At 35.7% G+C, this 21436-nt stretch overlaps 3 protein-coding genes across 8 annotated transcripts in view; 2 read left to right on the forward strand and 1 right to left on the reverse strand.

The window, feature by feature from the left end:
- The window catches only part of LOC124177033 (monocarboxylate transporter 12), a 12138-nt gene extending 11729 nt beyond the window's left edge, over nt 1-409 (forward strand). For all 5 annotated transcript variants that reach the window (XM_046559074.1, XM_046559076.1, XM_046559077.1 and 2 more), the window contains one exon: nt 38-409. In XM_046559074.1, coding sequence (XP_046415030.1) covers nt 38-195 — 158 coding nt within the window. In that variant the 3' untranslated portion in view covers nt 196-409. The remainder of the gene's footprint in view (nt 1-37) is intronic.
- On the reverse strand, nt 90-5867 carry LOC124177035. Of its 2 annotated transcripts, XM_046559078.1 has the most exons (5): nt 5857-5867; nt 1581-1982; nt 1189-1311; nt 1015-1108; nt 90-945 (listed from the first exon to the last, which is right to left on the reverse strand). In XM_046559078.1, the coding sequence occupies exons 2-5, from the start codon at nt 1746-1748 to the stop codon at nt 770-772; spliced, it is 561 nt and encodes a 186-aa protein (XP_046415034.1). In that variant the 5' UTR covers nt 1749-1982; nt 5857-5867; the 3' UTR covers nt 90-769. The 2 variants fall into 2 exon arrangements, 1 of the variants encoding a protein (XP_046415034.1); XR_006869502.1 differs by lacking the exons at nt 1581-1982; nt 5857-5867 and adding an exon at nt 2205-2309 and having other exon boundaries at nt 90-1108; nt 1189-1362.
- Nucleotides 3926-20323, forward strand: LOC124177031. The gene is made up of 8 exons (XM_046559070.1): nt 3926-4510; nt 5676-6174; nt 9150-9246; nt 9999-10735; nt 12335-12517; nt 12661-12911; nt 13467-14260; nt 17820-20323. Exons 1-8 carry the CDS (start codon nt 4464-4466, stop codon nt 17882-17884), a joined length of 2673 nt encoding a protein of 890 aa, XP_046415026.1. The 5' UTR covers nt 3926-4463; the 3' UTR covers nt 17885-20323.
- Nucleotides 20324-21436: the final 1113 nt, after the last annotated feature.

The following is a 21436-nucleotide window of genomic DNA, read 5'->3' on the forward strand; positions in this document are numbered from 1 at the left end:
TCTATCCGAATTCTCATTCTCTTATATTTATTTTTAGGGTGGCTGCATGATGGATTGGGAAGCTATGATCCAGGCTTTTGGGTTGCTGGGTCGATGATTGCGATTAGTGGCCTCATGCTATTTTTTATACCTGTACTCCAGAGGTACTTACGAAAGAAAGCAGAAAAGTCGCAAAGGATAAGCGTTGTATTCTAGCATAAATTACTGTACATAAGCCAACAACTGAAAAAGAATGGAAACGGAACGATTAACAGAATTATGGATCCCGTTTCTTTAGGTCCCCGAATTAAGCATGTTTCATTCCAATAAGAAACTGTACGTTGCGGTAATCTAAAGAAACGTGTCACGATTATATACTTTTTTATTTATTCTTTAAGGCAATTGAAATAAACAAAAATAATTTCTCAGACTTCTATTCTTATAATGTAAAAGAACGATGTTTAGAATATTGGTGTAGACAAATCAAATCATTCGTCTTTATTCATTATTGTTCAATTCATCTAATTGGTCGCGTTGGTTGTCCACCTCAACTCTGAATTCTCTGAACCTGCTTTGTAAAATCTCTAATATTTGGTCTGATATTCCGTCAGGGAATGAAGCCTTCCATCCTTTCTCTCAGGCTCTAGAAAGATGGGAGTGGAAACTCTCGTCGTAAAAGTTCTTGATATCCGCTCGTTCCACAAGCGAATTTTAATTATAAGGCATTCTTAATCGTGACATTTGACCAACATTTAATTTGCGTGTTTTTTGTTTGAGTTGTTACTAAATATTAGATTTGATCACTGTTAAATATACTTTGCACTGCAGCTTTGTACCTATCATTTGGTGCATTATCAACATATCCAAGATCACGCCTAGTGCTTTTCAGTTTTTTCTTGTAAATATTAACTATGTGCGTTTTTTTAAATACCAGTTGCTTCGATCGAGACAACTCTTCCTTAGGATCTGTATTTATAATGACTTTATTGGTCTGTGGTAATTTTTCTTTTCTTTGACTCTTATTCAATGACTCACCATATTCTTCAAGTTTCAATGCTTCATTATCAATTAAGTTTTGTTGCTCAATATCTTTCTCACTTTCTGATATGATTTCTACTTCATCTTGACGCTGAAATTATGGGATATTGTTTAGTATAGAAAATGAAATGCAGACTCAATTCAAGAATATACTTTCGTCAGTTTCATTACATTTACTAGATCGTTTCTATGCACTTCAATTATGAGTGACATAGTCCAGTTTACAGTATTTAACACTGACTTGTTGCCTTCGGAATTGTTTTCATGTTTGCAGATTTGTACATCATCAGATGGCTTGGAAGTAAAAGCGTGTGCATTGAGTAAAGGAGAAGTTACTCAGTAAAGCTTGAAGAACACATTCTTAGTTGAAATTTTATTTTCAATCTTTTGCTAGCGCATGCGTAACCAAAAAATTGTGGGCACTACATCGGACCTCAAAATTCTCTTATCATCCACTCTGAGCTTTTCCCACATGTATGGTTCAAAATCCCATGAGTGAAGTAGAATTACTTTAGCAGCATTCATTGTCAAAGATATTATCGCATATCTGGTAATCGACTTACTTCACACAAGTACGTGCGCTCTTTTCGCATCAAATTAACGAGTCCAATATTTTTCACCCAATTCGTTCGTCGTATGGGATCACGAGGTAGAACTTTCATGAAATAATTTTTTCTAGTCGAATTATGACATTCAGGCACACAACACCCAGTCATTTTAGAATAATTCATAACGTCTGCTTAGGATTCTCCAGAAACGTCGTTCTGTACGGTTCAAGCTTTAAATTTACGTTTGTAATTGCGAACGATTTAGAAGGTAAACTGAAAATACCTAGTTTACCCGCCTTAATCACGATTGTGACGAAACATGGCAGCGAGTGGGTCGGCCGTGGGAAATTGATTCTGCGCAGCTAATTGTTCTCCCTAATCGATTACGTTGGCAATAGTCTCTATTTCACAGATGGACTGTGCGATGTAAATGTTCAGTTTCTCTAAAAATTAGGAGTCTCATCTACCAAAGCGATACCACAATAATGGGATAAAAGTATAGAACAAGTACAATCATGAATACATCATTATAATAACGTTAAACCCTGTTCATCAAGTTTTTACAACGCCGGTAAGATACCCAAAGAGGTAACTTAAATCGCATACGTGGCAACGCTGTATAGCCAAAAACCAATTCACTGAAATGATCTTCAGAAATCTCCTAAGGCCAATAATTCGAACGAGTAATATTGATTGTGAAAAAGAACTATTCCGACCGTAGTGGCTGTGCTAACACTCGAGCTACGGAGCGGAGGGACTTGCGTTCATATCCCCGGCCTGTCAATTAGATCCGGAACGGCAACTCTGTAAGAATGTAAGACAGGTCACGTCGTTCAGGCGCTGGGTGGCTGGTCAGTACTTTGGATTCGGGTCTGACTTCATGGAGGCTGGACAAAGTTTTCGGCAGTTTCCTTGTCTCTCCTGCCGATGCGGGTGTTTCTACTGCCACTGCCAACCTATGCTATACACCATTCTTCCTCCCTTACATTGCACATATAATTGTGATTAATAATGAAGTATTATTATTATTGCAAATCCGTGTACACACACGAATAAATCCGAAAACAATGATCATTCAATATTTAACACCTAACTCTTTTATCCAGATAGCAATAATGATTGTGATGAGAATTGTAACTAAACTACCATTGTAAAAATTGCAATAATGCAATTTTGGAATATTGATTAGGCAACAATTTTATCCCATAGATAAGTCATTGTATTTACAGTTAGTTGATAAAACATACAAATATTCAATTACACTTACGTAAACTCGTAAGAATATTCTAAAATTCAAACAGCTGAGGCCCAGCGATCTTGAGAAATCCTACGCTACAAAATAAGACTAACGCAACACTAAATGAACCGTTGATATATATCCTCAGCCAACAAATCACTGATCTCGGGTACCGACCGTCAAGTCGCGCTCTCGGCTCGTATCCCCAGACTGGACATCTTGTTCTCAATTCAGTTTCGTGGCATAATCCTTTTGCTCTCTTGCATTCAAAATGTCTTTGTTACCAGTTATAAAACTTCAATTTCATAAAATGTTACTTTTGGCTCGTGCCTCAGATCTGATCGGTAGACTTAATTGGCTTCCCCTAGTCTTTTGGCACTGTGCATTTGCATATTACGCTATGTGTTCAAAAGATGTTATAGCAATTCTCAACTAGTATTCTTTGCCGCGCAACTAAATACTTCATTTTGTTTAGAACATAGTTCTGACTGAACAACCAGCAATTTCTCCATCCTCACTTATAACTAATTATACGTGAAAGCCTGCTCCATCATCTCGATGAGGAACATCTCATCCGGTGTATGAGACCTTAGAAGGTAAGCAAGTATAATTATTAATTTTTTGTTAATAATTATGGAATTAATCCCGGTATATCCGAGTTTATCGGTAAGCGATTGAACCGAGTTGCCCACCGCCTTTCAATGTGTAATCGGTATTTGGTGACGCAAAACTACTGACTGTGTGTCTAGCTGCGTTTCCATCAACGGATTCCAGTGGCTAACAACTGGAGTTTTCGGGAACTGCCGCTCACTGATATATACTGCCGCTATGCAATCCCAACATGAAGGCCTTCGAAAAGTGTCCGCTAGACTTAGATAGAGGGAACGAGGTGGAGATCAATTGCTTTTTCTCTCTATCATATTGCTACGGTCCTGAATGGAAAGAGACAGAGGTTGATCGTCACCACTGGCTATCTCTTCCCTCCAGCTGGCCGTATTCTACTGGCCTAAGCGTAGTCCATATAATATGTCGATGTTTTCAGCGCTGTTGTTATGAATCGAAAACTAGGGAAATTTATAGTGACGTGATTGGTGAGAGTGTATAAATTGAGGAACACCGTGAAAGCCGTTTCGGGTGGGGAAAACAGTTGACGATTTTTTTAACCGGAGCATGTGAGAGAACAGACCTCGAAAAACCTGTGGGGCTCCGATTTTGGCTGGAAAGTTTGTAAAAATAAATTTTACCAATCCCAATCCAAGTGTGAATAGTTCGAAGTGAATAATGTGCGTCGACTGATTAAGTAATTTCAAGTTGAATATATTGAGGCAACGGTCGAACGATTGTATCAAGGTGATATATACTTGTCTCTGAAACGTCGTCGGATGCTGCGAGCCAGCTTTATGTGATCTACATGATTCCGATTGCCTGTCGTCGCCGCCGTCGTCGCCGTCTAAGGTCGTTCTAATTTCTCCCATTCATCTGCATTCAAAAAGACAAAGACCAAACGGCCGTATACCTAGGACAAGTTCGTCTATGCCGACCGCCGCGCTTAATTACACCAGAAAATAATAACCCAACATCTTGTTGTGTTAACTTGAAGACGGCTTAAGCTATCAGCGGCGGTCTTTATTCAACCCAAGTGGTATCAATGTTGTCTGGCAATGGTGTGTAAAGAGAACGTGGTATCATGGTTTGGAAATCTGTCCAGGTAATAATACCACCTTATTTACCACCCCCAATTTTCCCTCCCTCCCTCATCTCCTTTTTCAGTCATATATTCTTCATTATAATACTACGCATATTTTTTTGTATCATCTTTATGCCTTTTTCGTTCTCTTTTCTTCATCTAGAAAACTTCCCTTTGAAACTCGTATCTTTAATTTTTTTTTATTTTCATTATTCCTCTGAACAATAGCGACAATGTAAACTTGAACAAAAAACTTTCAACACGAACTTTAGCACAAATCCAGCTAAAACTGATGTAAGGAGGATGTTATGAAAAGTCTTTACTGATCGTGTTGAATATCACTTATTTCGGCTATTATTATAGTTTGTGTATCATTGACCCATAAAAGTTTTGTTTTATCCAAGACTGATGGCAGAAAATGTATTCCCATTAAGAAATTACTACTAATTGCAAGAATACATTTATTTGGTTCATTCATGCATGAAAAAACGTTTTCAGGTATTTGTTCGATATTGTATTTAGAATTGCACAATCTGTAGTATTTCTATATCAGTAGCGTGTAGACTCTGATAATGGTGCAAATAAGCAACATTTCACTTGTTCGGTAACAATTGATTATAGCATTCTTATAAACCGAAGCTATACTGCAGCAAATTACTATGATTACAGGTTTTAGGATTTTTCACGAACAGATCGATAAAACATTTCCTTTCATCGTACAATTGTTTAGATATTATAGAATGGGCCTTACTTCGTATGATGATCAAAATCTGCAAAAAGTTGCTATTATCTCTGTTTTATTGTCCGAACAATCAAGTTTTTTCAAATTTTGATCGAATTTCATTATTTCGTCAGAAGTCATCGGAAAAATCATGTCTGGACATTTAGCCATTTGAATAATTTAATTAATAGTACGAAAGTTCTGCCAAGTTTCATGGTAGTAGACGAAATTAAAATACCGTAATAATGCATTTTTTGTGATAATCGTTATTTCTCAACTTCAATTGTTTTTGTTATTCAGTATAACGTAACAAAGCAGATGTACTCAGATGTTGAAAAATTAAATCCATGAAAGTTATTCTTAAATTACCAGACACTGACTTGTATTTCAATTTTTCATTACCAGTACAATAATAACTTGAAACTGATCTCTAACATTTTTCTTTATTGTTTTGCTTCTCCACAGTTATAAACGTATCGATGTGATGTGTACGCTGCTGAATATGTGTTTACCGTTTGAAGTGAGGTACCTTGGCACGTGTGTCGAGGATCTTGGTAAACGGGATTACAACGATCTCCGTGACACGGAACATAAAGCCAACAATGCGTCGGACTTAGCGGAACTCACTTCTCTCGGTGTTACCGACAAGAGAACACGCAGGAAACTCTCGCTATATATGGCGCTTTTGCATTCATGCAATTACGCCTGCGCTGTTATTCTGTACAATAATCTCTCGAATGTAGATTTTCAAGAAATAGTCAATCTCCTGAACGGGGCGACTTTCATACAGGATGATCAGACCCTTGATGAACTTCTGCTACTTTATACGATGGCTCTAAATCATCCGGCTTTCACTTACGAGCAGAAATCCGTTTTTGGAAATATTTATGCCAAACTGCAGGAGGAAGAAGTCAGACTCAATCCTCCGAAGGCAGCTATAAACCTTTCCTTCAGATCCGCACAAGTAATATTTACTGTCTTATTGTATAATCTGCTTTTTCAAGATAAAAAAGTTTACTTATATACTCATTACAAATCCCAAGGCCAATATTCATCTTGTCTTTCATTAACTTTTAAATCTATTAATGAATATATTTTTCTTGTCATTTCAAATGTAGCAAAAGCCGATAGTCTTTTAATTATTTCATATTGTGCATGCATTACGACAAAAGAGTATTTTTTTTTTTATTTTGTTTTCACATTCCTAGTATTCTGCACTACATTTTTATGCAAATTTTTTTTCTGGTATTTATTTCATCTTGAATTTCTGCCGCTTTATATCTGCAATGCTTATCTAAGCATCTTTGTCACTTGTCGACAAGCAATAGCAGTTGATGGGTGTAGCTTTGTGATTTCCCATTTCGACTGACAGCTGGAAAGGGGAATAACCATTGGTGACCTTAATAAAACGCATTCATTATCACAGTTCTCTTTATTAATTTTATTACGAGATAATCATGCATTCAGTATTCATCGAATAAATATATTCGCAATACATGATGATTTTCTTAAAATTAAAATGCAAGAATATAAATCTTGAAATTATGCACAAGAGTTATTTAGACATCGATTTTTCATTCTGAATCTGATAACTCACGTTTTAATTTTCATCACTTTTGGTGATATAGGAAAAGTATTGGTTTGGGCCAAAAAAAAATTTTTTAATTTCAACGAATCTTCACGTTTCCAAACTTCTAAAATCTAAAAAACAGATTTTTAGAATAATAACTGTCTGTCCAACAAACTCCCGTGATGATCTCATAAACGGCTGAGTGACAAAATTTGAAACTTACAGGAATTTACAACAAAATGATGGGCATGAAAAATCGCCATTACCCGTTTAATTTGAACTTCCGGTTCTACCGGAAATAAATCGATTTTCAATGTTTTACTGACAAACATATACTTTTTTCTCCTGATTACTTTTTCTAAATAAATTATTATGTTTTTCCCAGTTTATATATTTATTTTTTAAAAATGTATAAATTTTTAGTATTCTAGAGAAACATGTTCCAATTTTTCTTTCAAAACTTTTTCATTTGGCTGCAAAGTTCTTTCAGTTTCAGATTTTTGACTGGGCCGCTTTTGTGATTGTCTCGGAAGTTTGTTGAACAGAACGACAGACTGCCTTTTTCATGGTGGTGAAAAGTATCGTGAAAAAACAGTTCATTCGATTTGTTTTTCTTGCATTTGCAACAAAACCATTGCAGCTTATGATTGGATTCATCGCATTTGATTAAAGTTCTATAATAAAATTAACAAAGATTATACTAATTTTTAAATTTGCAATTTGAAATCTTCTCAGAAAGTTGTTCTTTACGTAAAGATAAATTTCCTAACAAAATCACAAACAGATTGTTATACTCGACAAATATTGCAAGGAATGATTAACTGTTGGGATATTGGCTTTTAAATTTGCCTCAAAAGCTGTTAAGCTGATGCTTTTCGCTATGCAGATTAAATTGTTGCAAAGTTTCTCATGGTCACCAGCAATGGCTAACGTGTTTCTTTTTTTAAAATCCTATGAATTGGTCTTGCAATGATTTTGTTAAAAAAATCGTAAATAGTGTGAATACTCTCATGACTGGAATTGTTGTGATAAACATTGATTGAACTTTCAGAATGAGTACTTTAAGTGAATGGCTGATCAGAAATGAACTACAGATATATCAAAGAAAAGTCTTCTTGCTCTGCAAGTATTTCAATCTATTTTTAAAAAGTACGGTAAATATAGTTTTGGAAAATGAGTATATCCCGGATGGGATTCCAATCACGCTTTGGAGGAAATAGGGCAACTTTTATAAAAATGAGAATAAAAACAATAATTGGAATCTTTCTACTAAAAACGTACTTCCATTGGTGATTTTTCATGTTATTGCAGTAATTATGAAATTCATGTATAATGTTTATCTGCGTGTACAGAAAAAAAAATTGTATAATGCAATGATTCCATTCTTTAAAAACACTGCTTTTCAAACTGATTCGAAATTGTCCAGGAATGTATTGATTACATGTAATTCATCGATAAAGTATGAAAAAATATTTGGTTTATGAAAAATTATCTTTGGTTTGATTGAATCAGTATGAAGCTGTTCAGTACTGTAACATTCGTCATCACTGGCTGATATATTTAGAAAGCTTTTTAATGATTTCAGTTCAATCTCCCGTATTTGTATCAATCCTTTCATTTTCACCATTTCATATTACTGTAACAAAATTAATCTTGTAATAATGACTGTGAAAATTTTGAATTTTTAATGGAACTGGTTAATTATTCACTAACTTATTAATTTCACATTGTATAATTTCGTTCGTTTTTCCAGAAAATTATAGTGAGGTTTTGTGTTAAATAGTTTCTTAAAAGATACGGCTGGCCATTACAATCATTAGCTGCAAAACTCCATTGTTTTAACCGATAAAATGATGATTGTATGGATCCGATTTACTGCACGAGTTTCGAATAAACTCAGATTTCTAGCTCCAGGCTCATTGTTTACACTTTAGTGACCTGTGACTGATCGAGCATGATAGTACAAAAAATTGTTTGTTTTTTTTTCATCACACATTCACGTCCAAATTTCGGAATATGTAAACGGTCGCTAAGGCAATGACATACAGTTTGTATGTGGAAATAGAGTGGATTTGCGTTTTGACCGATCAATTCCTACGAAATATCAATGACTTCCATCGAAATTGAAAGATGTCGCTGCTGACTGTATCGAGACCCAAAATACGCGCAAAAGTTATTTTTCAATTCATTTTTCGGTATTTGACAACCCAGTTTAACGCACCTTGTAATTGCAAGTTAGTGAATAATTGATCTAGGACTATCGTTTACCTTATTAGAAAGTTTTAAATCACAGAATTCTAATAACTATAATGATATGAATTATCGTATATTTTTTATTAAATTCGTAATGAATTTTACACATTATACAGGGATCTGCTCCGTGTGTCACTTCCAATGAAAAAGTGATGGACAATGAACTTCTGACAAATTGCTTGGTGCCTCCTCCACCAATGCAGCCATTTCATGGTATGTAAATATCAGCGTGGAATCCCCATTTCCCAAGTAAATCAAAACAATAAATTCTTTTATTCCCAACTCAACGATAATGTTAATTTTTTTGATCTGACGAGCGGGAGAAAAGTTGCATGTGATTCCCTCACATAGTTTTTACCTCATCTGCAGGAGAAAGGTAGTTTTGCTCTGGCAGTAAACTCGCCTGTGGGAATAATCTTTCACTTTATTCCCTTGTTGCATAATGTATTATTGTACCATGCTCTTGTGAAAAGATCTATTATTTATGGAAATGTTTATATTATTCTAATAGTATCTGAGGGAATTCAAGAAACTCTAGAGAGTTTCTGCAAAGAACTCAAATTCTTTCAGAACTTTTTTTTCTATTGCAAATTATAAAAACTCGAGAGTTTTCTTTCTAACTATTTCTGACAAATTAGTCAAGCTTGAGGTAAGAATCACATTTTCAATTTTTGCATAGGAACTGAAATATTTCTACAAAATACCCAGAAATTATTCTAATGTCATAAAGATTTTTCATATAAACTGATGAACTGTCCGAACTACACCTGAGTAAAATCGTCAAAATTTTTGAAAGTTTCTAATAATAATTTCCGTTAATTGGTGTATTTTCAAGTTATTAAATGGTTCAACAATGTTAGCTCAATCCATGCGTTAATGCTATAATTTCTTTATGCTCTTTGAGCATTCATAGTCTGTCAAACTGTCAAGTCCGACAGATATAACGAACTCTTAATGGATTTCAGGTGACATGTCAGCACGCAGCAACGCATTATTGACTGGATTGCCTCCTGGTCTAACAATGCCACCACCCGGTCCGTGTTTTCCAGCTCCGGAGCAGATGTCGATAGCCTCAAATGCGGCAGCGCAGTACTTGCAGCTTGGTTTCCCCTCAATGAATCACATGCCGCCATGGGCAGGTCAGGTCATGCTGAGCAATCCAATGATGTACCATCAAGCCGGAGACACACTAGCTTATTCCTCTTCCCCTTTAGTCAGCCACCAGTCATCCCCTTCCCAGTCGAGATCTCCTAGTCGAAGTAACTCCCCGATGAACAATCGCAGTCGCAATCCTCCCCCTCGTACTTCCTCAACCCAGATAACGCACTGCGCTGCTAGCGCCGTAACGACATCTGCAAGCACCGGCAGCAGTCAAACCAGCACCTCAAGTTCGCTGCCATCTCTGCAGCCTGTTAGCAGCACTGTAACTGTGAGCTGCAGCAAGAGTCAATCCTCATTGCTGCTTCCTCAGTGGTCCGTTCCTCCCCCCACAGCAGTCAGTGCAACTTCTTCTCTCGGAAATTCGAGGCATGGTAACACCGAGGGATTGACGACAGCTCAGACCTCAGTTACAACATCTAAACAGACATCTGCATCCTCTGCTCGGATACGGTCAACAGCTTCTGCTGATTCTTTGCGAGAAACACTCGGCAAGGAAATGCCCAGTTTTAAGAATAGTCTTCAGAACTTTTCTATCGACGAGGTAAGAGATCTGTAAAAGCACAATTTTCGTCAAGATTTAATGTACTATTTTATTTCCATTTTGTCTCACATTAGAGAGCTCTAAACCTTTGCCAAGGTTATTTGATCAACTTTCAGTTATTATTCACCTCACCTTACAAAAATTTATAGTATGTTTAACTATTGCCCTTACATGAGAAATGGTTAGTAATTCATTAATTTTCAATGCAACTTTATATGTACAGAACATTTCTCAAATTAGCAGGTAAGTGAAAAATGTGTTGATTGCGTTCGTATGTGGTAAGATTGCGCTCATGAATCAATACATATTTTTGAAAGTAAAAATTCATGCCATAGTTGAAGGTGGTTGAACAGCACTATCTGAATCAAATGTCGAGAAAACAGACAATATCATATGAAAATGCTTCAACAGTGTTATTTGTGAGAAGAATGGTAAACACGAATGGAACAACATCCCTACTGTGTAATAAAAATTATTCTGAGCAATTACAAGCAAAGATATCAAGAGTCAATCTGAAAACTGAAAAATCTTACTTAGGTTTATACGTTCAAAACGTTAAAGTAATTAAACCCTCGTGTTTTTAATCCAACTCTAATGTTTTTGGATTCATCATAACAATTTCCAAGGATTACTTGTATTTTTTTTTATACATAGACATCTCCAGAATGAAGAAAAATAAATTTGTGTCAGTACCGTACAACAGACGATCACAAAGGTAACATTTACGCGCTATAATTATACTAAAATGTAAGATTTTTCTAATGTTTTCCAGAGAATCTGTGGAAATCTAGTCAGTAGGCAAAAGGAGCCCAATAACCTTAGAATTAGGTGAAAAACAGCAGAGTTTAACTATCTTGAAATTTCTAATCATAAAACTTTCCTAATGTGTTTGATACCTCAGCTTATGTTATTGAAAGTCGCGCGGATCAATTTCTGCTGCATAGTAAGGATGATATTCTGTTGAAAGGATGCTGGAGATTTTTTAAACGGTTTTTTTTTTTTATATCTACTCTTGATTCAAACCGATTTTGGCCAATTTTTCTTCAAGGTAAATGTAAATGTGTACTCTGTTCTGGCAAAAAAATAAGAATATAATTGTTGTCTGATATTTGATAGCAATGGATACATTTGGATCCTTAATATGGGCATGGTTATAGGGTAATCAGCTAATCGGTTTCAGCAAATTCTACAAATACTAAGATATAGAAAATATCATGGAAACCGTGGAATTTTCAATTATTGATGTCAAGTTGATGCAGGGTAAAATAATCGATTACAAAATATTTGTATAATTAAATACGACATAGTTTGTGTAGTTGCCGCTAGATGGCGTCTTCTTAATTTGTGGATCTCAGTAACAGGATGCCTAATTCCCAAGAGCCAACCTAGAATAGTATTTGAAACTTGTGCAAATGCATTCAATCAATTTTTTTTTTTTTTTAAATTAAAATTACATTGGACTTGATTTTCGATTAGCTACAAATATTTTTAATCAAAATTACAGTTGTGAATTTTGCCTAAATCAGTCGATTGTTAATTAGATTGTATTTTACAATTCAAACTTTTCTTTTACCCTTTAACTTGTTTTGGTGATCCTAGATAAGAAGAATGGGGGATGACGAGTTAAGGGACTTGGGGTTGCCATCGAATGCCGTTGGTCAGCTACGTAGCATCGTGAAAGGGCAAACTTCCAACGGTTTAAATCTGCTTCCATCCGACAAGAAATTTGAGAGTTTAACCAACACTATTACTCATCCTCTTTTAGATCACGTTGAAAACGAGGTAAACTTTCAACCTCTTAGAAATCCCTGCAATTAGGATTTTCATCTCAGATAATTATCAAGTTATTCGAACTGAGATGATTTTCTATTTTATCGTGATACGAGGATTCGACATTATCTAACAAAACTTATGTTATTGTACAGATGATTAGAACAAGCGAGACTGGCACTGGCACAAAATGCATCCCGTTACATCAGCAACAACAGCAAATTTTGCATCACCACCACCACAATCTTGCCAGCTCAAGTGTCAAACGATATCCAACCATCTCACCCATGGATCCATCCCCTATGCAGATATATCCGCCTCCACCTCCTGTCTATGCTGCTCAAAATACTCCATGCTACGCGTGCCTAACAATGCCGGTCAATGGGATGCAGAATCGATATCCAAGGTAAACGCAGTCTTTATCTGCTTTAATCGAATGGAGGGTTTGATCAGACATAGTTATTGCCAAACTGACAAAAATCTAACCTGTTCATGCACAAAATCCTATGATTCAGAATCAAATTAAACGATAGTTGATACTAGAGCAAGTGCAAGAATTAATAGAAAGTATGAAAAATAGTTTGAAAAGAGTGTGAATTTACTAAATAACCGAAAGTAAATAAATTATTTACGCACTGGATTTTGAAATTTCATGATTTCAAACGACTTCACAAATTCTAAAGACTGCGATTAAATTCAAACGACTGTAACTGACTGCAAGTAACTTTTTTGAACTTGATATAAATTCAATTGGCTTACTTGAGTTCAAATAGACGAAGTAACCATTTTTCTTATTAACTCATGACAATTTCCATATCAGAGATGGATCTAATTCAAGTTGGTTAATAATTGTTAGACATAATTTGTCAACTTTCGTTAGATCACTACCCTCTACTCATCCGAGTCACACCTTATTTGAAATTCGTGCTATTGTCGTTAATGCGTATTCGACCATTTCTAGGTACAACGCACAGCAAGTATGCTGCCTGGCACACCTAGAAGGCTTACGGACGGACCCCGAGAGTAGTCGGCATTTTTCGCACAGCAGTAGTTCAGAGAGTACAGGCAGTCGATCTCCACCGGAAACACCACCAGCAGTGCCTTGGGCCGTTGGAGGAGTCGGAGAATCGTCGGTACCGAACAATCCGTCGCTGGATCACACGAATCCAGGGCTAACTTCTTCCCACCCGACGAGCACGACGCCAGTGTTGTCGAACCACCACCAGGCAGCTCTCCAACAGGGGATAAATTTGCCTCAAGTGTCGGAAAAGCAGCAAAGAAACAGTAGAAAGAACCCTGGTCATTACGTACGTCATAAAAACCAACACCACATGATGAACGGCGGACCACCAAGTATCCCTCACTGTCTTCCATTCCCACCGCAAGCTTCCCATTCACAAATCACTTATCTCCAGCACGGTGGGCATTTTCCATCCTTGAGACCGGCCGCCGGGATCTACTCAAACCACATTTCTCAGCCAGCCTATGCCCGGCCCACGTATCCGATGTACCAGCCCAACGGGGAAGTCGTATATCATTACCAGGCTAATCACCTGGGTCACCATCCTGGCTCAGGTGGAACACCGCCGCCAGTCGCACAGCCTCTTTCTCAGACGTCATACTTGCCGCCGACACCGGTCGTGACTTATTCCACCGTCGTACCGCCGCCTAAGGTATCCTGCTACAATTGCGGGAGCAGCACTCATCACGCGGCTGATTGCAAGGACCAAACCATGGAGGACCTCACCAAGGGAGGTAGGTCACAGCAGTCGCGGAACACCTAGAATCTGGGATTTTTTTTATTGCGGCCTAACTTACCGGTTTATTCCCCTCCCCCTCTATTTCTCTCTCTCGTTTCTTCTTTCTATCTCTATATTTGTCGAGAGTTGGGTAAACGAAAAAATAAACTATGACAGAGTGCTGGATATCTGCGACTGAGCGTGGGAAGACGCGAGACTCTTCTACCTATCTTCTGCTGCTGCTACCGCCTCTACATGAAAATAATAGGGCTGCTTTCTTTTAATCTAGATAATTTCCAATTGAAATATTAATTTCTTACCATATAGCAGCAAGTGAGTCGCACACTTCTTAAAATAAAAGATTATACAATTAAAGAATGAAAAAATATTAGCATATAAAAATTCTTCATTCACACGATTCAGGTAATTCTATATCGAATCATGTATATTAAGCACACAAAATTTTGTCTCGAGTCGCTCATCAGATTTTTTATTCATTATTTAGGTAGAAATTCACTTCTCTCCGTTCCAAAATGAGCGTAAGTCCATTCTTTTATGGTGGATACAACCAGAAATGTTAATTGGCAAGTTAGACCATGCGTTCATTTTTTAACGCAATTGAATATTCCGTCATTTTTTGAGGAAAAACCATTTCGGACGAATAAAAACATACATGCTTTCTCTTTTCACGTATACTTGGCGTCAAAAAAGTTTCCATCGATTAAAAAAATACGAGGTCCGGTTTTCTCGATTTGACATGGAATTGACCATTAGAAAAAGAAATGAAAAATTCGTAGCAGTTGAATTAGTGCAGCAATATTCGCCTGCTTGTTACATCAATTTTTTTGCAACCTTTTAAGCTCAGAAAGAAGATATACTACAGTTCATAGCGTAAGGAAAAAGTTTTCACATCGCGGGCTGACTAAATTTAAGTATCAGTGGAACGTTGTAAGTCCAGGAGACAATAGCATAACTCCTGAAATCATTAATTTTTTGTCGCTGTCTTAAGTTAGAAATAAACTAATTTCCATCATCTACAGTATGTTTTCATTTCTCCTCAGATATGAAGCTAATATGCAATGTAACAACGATCTTATAAACTCATTTGTCAGGTAATTTATTTATACAAATTTTGTCAAATTCCTTGCATGTGCATCAAAATGCGATCCATTACGGGTGAATCGGTTGGACCATTTGAATTAGAAGTTAGAAAAATAGAAAAACGATCGGACAAGTGCGAGTAGAACTCGCGCTCTGAGGGATCCGTACAAACTTAATGATTTTTTTTAACGTGATATAACTACAAATTAATTATTTTCGTATTTTTACTTGTACTGTACTCTGTTTCTCTCCAAATTTTATAATTCTAGGTCAACGGGAAGTACCCTATTGGTTTTGATGCGTGAGTTTGCGAGTGTAAAGCTATGTGACATAAATGGCCGTATCTTTTGACTGCGTTGACTTAGAAGCTTAAATTTCTTACATCCCCAAGGGACCATAGACCTTAGTATTTGATAACGATTTCAATTTGATACCTCTACCCTTTCCTGAGAAACAGGGTATTAACAGACATACAGACGGGCGGAAAATGAAGTGATCCTATAAGGTTTCCGTTTTTACGTTGGAGGTAGAGAACCGTAAAAATGAATGAAACAGCATGCCTACTATGTGATACAAAAGAATCTAAGCGAATTCGAATAACACAAGCTAAAAGATCAATAATTTAAGAAAAGATTTTATAATTAGAACGTTCAAGGTGACTAAACTCTGGTCTTTTTCTTCCAATCCTATTTCAATGTTTCTGGGTTCATTTTGCTATCTGGCCTGATCGTCACAAGTTGCCTGAAAATCATTCAAGAAATCCTATGTAACAGTACAGTTATTCGTGGCAATGTAAACGATCGTTTGATACACCGCACTCAGCCAAATTTTGTTTCTTCATTCTAGAGATAATTACCTGTCGAAATTTTTTCAGGAGTTCTCTAGAATTCTCTATGAGCAACAAGCTCAAAAACATTCAAATCGCATTCTAAACCACGAGAATTTAATCATTTTGAGCAATCCAATTATTAAACCTTTTCTCAAATTGTAGTTTTCTTAGGTTGTCTTAATCGAATGTTCTTAGAATCGTTTCTTCTACATAGTAGAGACGTTATGTCATTCGTGTTCACCATCATTGACACAACTTAAAACAGCTAGGGATGTTTTGACGGGTTTGTCTCTTTTCCTAACTTTTGATTTAGATTGTGGGGCCCATTTATTCTTGAGCCGAAATATGACGAACTGAGACTTTGGTAGTCGCATTAGCTGCACAAGTTCTGGATCAATATCCGTATAGTCATAATTTTGCACAAAATGGCAAAAGTCTATTTAGATTAATTATTTTCCAAACCACAAATTTTTTTTGCACCACAAATAAAAAAATTATTCATAATTTATGCAAGTCTGAAGTGAACCCAGCATACAGGCTCGTGTGAGCCAAAATTTCGAATGGACTGAAACCGAGTGATCGATTCTTTGATCCAGTTACAAGGAGAAATGGGGGTCGATTACGTAATTTCACTTTTGCACATTTCTCACCATCCAAGCATTCTGATTAGTTTGCAAAGTTTAGTCAACCAATCATAATGCTTGAATGGTGGCAAATGTCAAAAGTGAAATTACGTAACCGACTCCCTTGATCCTAGATCAGATTTAGATATAGATACCTGTGTATGTTCGAAATTCGCCATATTTCAAAGAAATAGATCTTTGAAAGAAGTCGTAACGTGTTTGTGAACGCAAACACTATTTCACCTTGACTATTTTTACCTAGTAACTTCAGTATCATTCAATTCTGAAATTTTGGTTATAAGGGCACAGATACTTTCTGCATGCCCAACACGTGATGCAATATAAAAGTCATACATAGTGTAACACACATGTTAGAAATTCAAAATATAGTGCATGTAGAAATGCGATGTAATAGTGGCAGAAGCGGGCAGTGATAATATACCAATTTTGGTACACATATTCTGTCGCCTATCGATTGAAATCGCAAAATATTCATGCACCATCAACATTTGTCGTATCTGAATAACGGCAACACATTTTTATACAAAATGAAAATTGATGTGAACATGCAATTGGGATCCAAAGTACCGAACAACGCCATTTGGCGGTAGAAAAAGTGTGCCGTTAACCGGATCGTATTTAATTCCAAAAGTTCTTCATTGTCGAATGTTTCACTCTTTACCAACTCAATGTAACAAAAGTGTAGTGTAGCAGCTTGCACGGGGTTTTCTGTCGGTTTACGTTCACACAATTCGGCTGGAACTGAGAGTAAAACAATAACCTGGATTGCTCATTGCGACGCCATATTGGATCCCAATTGTTTGGATGATGGTGGTCAAATGCATAGTCGAGTTGATAACCACATGTGTGCAACGGTGGCAATATATTCTTGGAAACCTTAAAAATCCAACTTGCAATTAATATATCACCCATGCCTCAACCGACGTGTCCAGCACTCTTTTTGTAATCCCCCTCTCATGATTAAAATCTCATACCGAACGTGTACCGATTGTGTATTTCAGCCCAGTATCGACTTGACTACACGATACTGAAACAACCTGCAGAGTGTCCGAGTTCCGACAAGTGATCCTCTGTCAAGGGCCACGATTTTACTACCCGCCAAAACCCTATTGACATAATAATCCGGCCCTACTACAATCAATCAAAATACGGCTACTGTTCCCAATTACGCCAATTTTCGGTAAATTTTGTAGACTTCATCTTTATCCAAGATAAGACTTTTTTTAAGCTCACAGATTCCCAGTTTGCTTTACCCCGTACTATTTTTACAAGTTATTATTATTTATGATAGTAATTATTATTATTATTATTATTATTATTATTAATAAACATTATTGTATCAATATAGCATTGTGTACAAAGCAATGGCACATTATTCTTATAGTCCATGTTTTTTAATATATTTTAAGGGGTAGTAGCTTTTTCTCTTTTCACGTATATCAATGATTCCTCGCGTAGGTATAATTGTATTGAAGACGCGCACTTGCGCGACGATTTCATCAACAAAATAATAACTAATTGGGTGAACAAAAAGTCTTGAAAAACATTTTCTAGTGACTAGCGTTAAACAATCTCTCCGACAGTGTGTTTTTTTTTTTTTTTTTCTCTCTTTCTCTTCCCTGGCTGCGGAGTAGAGTACACATTGTGATTATCACAAATTGCTGCGATACTTCTTCTATTAAACTTTCCGTAACACAAATTAACGTTTCTCTACGCTTAGTATACTTCTATTATATGTATAAAAAATTTCTCGAGACAATTGTTTGTGTGAAAACCATAAGTGTTCGATCATCTCTTACATTATATTATATGAAGCTGCCGTTGCGCTCCTGTGTGTCTAAACTTAAAAAAAAAAAAAAGAACAAAGAAAAACTGGAAAAAAATTAATACACTAAATGCTGCTCACTGCTCATTCAATTAAATTATCTTTATTGGTCACCTAGATATATTATGTGTGTGTGTGTGTATATATATATATATATTTTTTTTTTATATATATATGTATATATATACAACTATGTAGGTATACAACTATGAATATCGATGTATTCTATAATTTTCATCCTTTCTATAATAGATAGGCAATCACATGCATCTTAAGCAATTTTATACCAGTTTATGAATCATTGCCCGGATCTTTTTTGTAAGTATAGGACGTGTCGTAATATAATTATGTTAGGAATTAAATACATGAAAAATACAAAAAATATACATAGATGTGCGCTATATTACGTATAGAGGCGAATACTAATTAAAATTATCAAAGTAGATATCCTGTTTGTGTTGGGCATGTTGTTGTTATTGTTATTATTATTACTATTACTGTTATTATTAAGCTTTAGCTAACATACATTTCAACATTGAATATATATATATATAGATATAATTATAACTTATAAAATAATTATAAAAGTACCCTATGTATACATAGTATGTACGAATAGAAAATAAGTGTATTGTTGAAACTACGCATTATCTTAGCGAATGATGCATTGTATAGGTGACATACAAGCAGTTTGATGTGACAACTTTAAGAATGAGTAGGCCGTACCGCTGAACATAACAGTTCAAAAAATCATCTCGCAGTTTTAATTGTTTCTATGATGGTGAACACGAATGAAACAACATCCGTACTGTGTAATAGAAACGATGCAGAGCAAACCCGAACAAAATTAGCCGTAATATAAACAATTTGGCAAAAGATCTTAGAATTAAAATGTTAAAAATAATTGAGCCCTGATGTTTTCCATCGAATTCGAATGTTTTTGGGTTTTTTTTTTTCTTTATTTTCCTTTAAAATAATTTTACAAGCAGTTATCTCCACAGTGGATAAAAATACAGTTCTTATGCTATTCGTGGGGATCTGGCCAGGGAGGAAGATGAGCCCGAAAACGTCTGAATTGCATCCAAAACAACAGATTTTAATAATTTCGAGCGTTAAAATTATAAAATCTTTTCTCAAATCGTCGATGTCTTAGCTTGTGTAATTGTAATTCGTCGAGGATTATTCCTGTTAGATATTTGGGATATTGTTTCATCAGTGTTTACTATGTCATTAGTACGAATAACAGTACTGGAGGTTTTTTTAAACGGTTTTTACTTCTTTTCCCAACTTTTGATTCGGACGGTAAGGCCCACTCATCCGCTTGCTGACACGCACTTATAGTGCACGCATGTTCTCTAACGACGCTAAATTATTTGTTTTTAATTTATTCCACTGTGCAGCTAGTCAAGAGTCAAGTAAAATATTGTAACGAACATTTCAAATTTAGGGATGCAACGCTCAGTTATCGTCAGTTTGGCTCCTGGAAGCATTGTCCTCTGCTATTAGCTACATTGCATTTCTAAATTCGAACGCGCATACTGCCATTTTTTTTTTTCTCTTTCTTTTTCTCCTTCGATCATTCCCAGCGCAATTTTTCAACTAATGCACGTCTGACACAGTCCATAAAATTACTACCTACAGGAGGTTTTTCTCATAAAAATGTTTTGGAACATGGAACTTGTCTCGGGGGCTTCGTTGAAAGGTTTTTAATTCAGCCGATCATTTCGTCTTTTTCGTTTCCAGTTGAATTCTCTTCTGAATAATTATTATTATTATTATTATCGAGCACTAAATGGTCAGATCTTTGGAATATTAGCATATCTTACTTACCCTTGACTTGAAATATTTTCGAATTAATCCATAAAATTCTGCGAAAGTGTAGTTGATCTTCATTTACGACGAGACATAAAAAATACGTGTATCAGAAATTCCGCCGATTATTACTTTACTGCACAACTTCTCGACACAACGGAATATTTGATTTTCGTCATTAATTTTTTCTGTCAACTGAGAAGACGCCATATTGTAGCAATATATATGTATATATAAATATATATATATATATATATATATATATATATGTATGTATGTCATGCACTGACTGTGACGGCAGTCGTATTTAATTATAAAAGTAAATTTTCACTGCATATTCTAATCCAAATAGACTAACTGTCACAAAATAAAAGTTCAACATATTGCAGGATGTTCTTCGCCCCACAATACGTGCTAAATGGCATAAAACAATAAAGGTGATCACCCAACGCGATGCTATATTGCCCCCACTGTGATTAACTATCAAAATACAAGAACACCTATTCTTTAGTGTCTGGCAGTTGCGTTTGTGATAATCAACAGGGGGAATAAATGAAGACGTTTCAAACGAATACATATTCAATAAAATAGGCAGTGTTACTTATTTTCTGTAAAGATAACTGTGCGGTTCCAATATTATTGTTATCACAGACCTCAACGCCGTTACAGCTATGATAATGATGACGATTATTGTTAATATTATTATTATTATTATTATCATTATTATTATTGGGCATTTTATTATCTATATGTGTAGTGAATTTTCTTCTACTAAAATAAAGAACATCAATGATAATCATGTTAATAATTACTAATATCTACGCCCATAATAATAATAATAATAATAATTTATTAAAATATTCGGAAGGACAATGTTCTACATAAATTACCTAGAAAAGCAATGAAAACACAAAAGACGACAAAAAAAAAATAGTTACCGAAATTATTCAAGGCTAAATAAGTATATCGGCAAAAGCGCAA

This window comes from Neodiprion fabricii, chromosome 2 (assembly GCF_021155785.1).
Source record: "Neodiprion fabricii isolate iyNeoFabr1 chromosome 2, iyNeoFabr1.1, whole genome shotgun sequence".
Taxonomy (NCBI): domain Eukaryota; kingdom Metazoa; phylum Arthropoda; class Insecta; order Hymenoptera; family Diprionidae; genus Neodiprion; species Neodiprion fabricii.

Excerpts from the sequence above, each read along its gene's own strand:
- LOC124177035 (XM_046559078.1), bottom strand. The coding sequence starts at position 1,748 with ATGAATTATTCTAAAATGACTGGGTGTTGTGTGCCTGAATGTCATAAT. Across the intron at positions 1,109-1,188 it reads ATAGAAACGATCTAGTAAAT|CGTCAAGATGAAGTAGAAAT; the intron begins GTAATGAAACTG and ends CCATAATTTCAG. Across the intron at positions 946-1,014 it reads ATTGAAACTTGAAGAATATG|ATCCTAAGGAAGAGTTGTCT; the intron begins GTGAGTCATTGA and ends TTATAAATACAG.
- LOC124177031 (XM_046559070.1), top strand. The coding sequence starts at position 4,464 with ATGGTGTGTAAAGAGAACGTGGTATCATGGTTTGGAAATCTGTCCAG. Across the intron at positions 9,247-9,998 it reads ACCAATGCAGCCATTTCATG|GTGACATGTCAGCACGCAGC; the intron begins GTATGTAAATAT and ends AATGGATTTCAG. Across the intron at positions 12,518-12,660 it reads TAGATCACGTTGAAAACGAG|ATGATTAGAACAAGCGAGAC; the intron begins GTAAACTTTCAA and ends GTTATTGTACAG.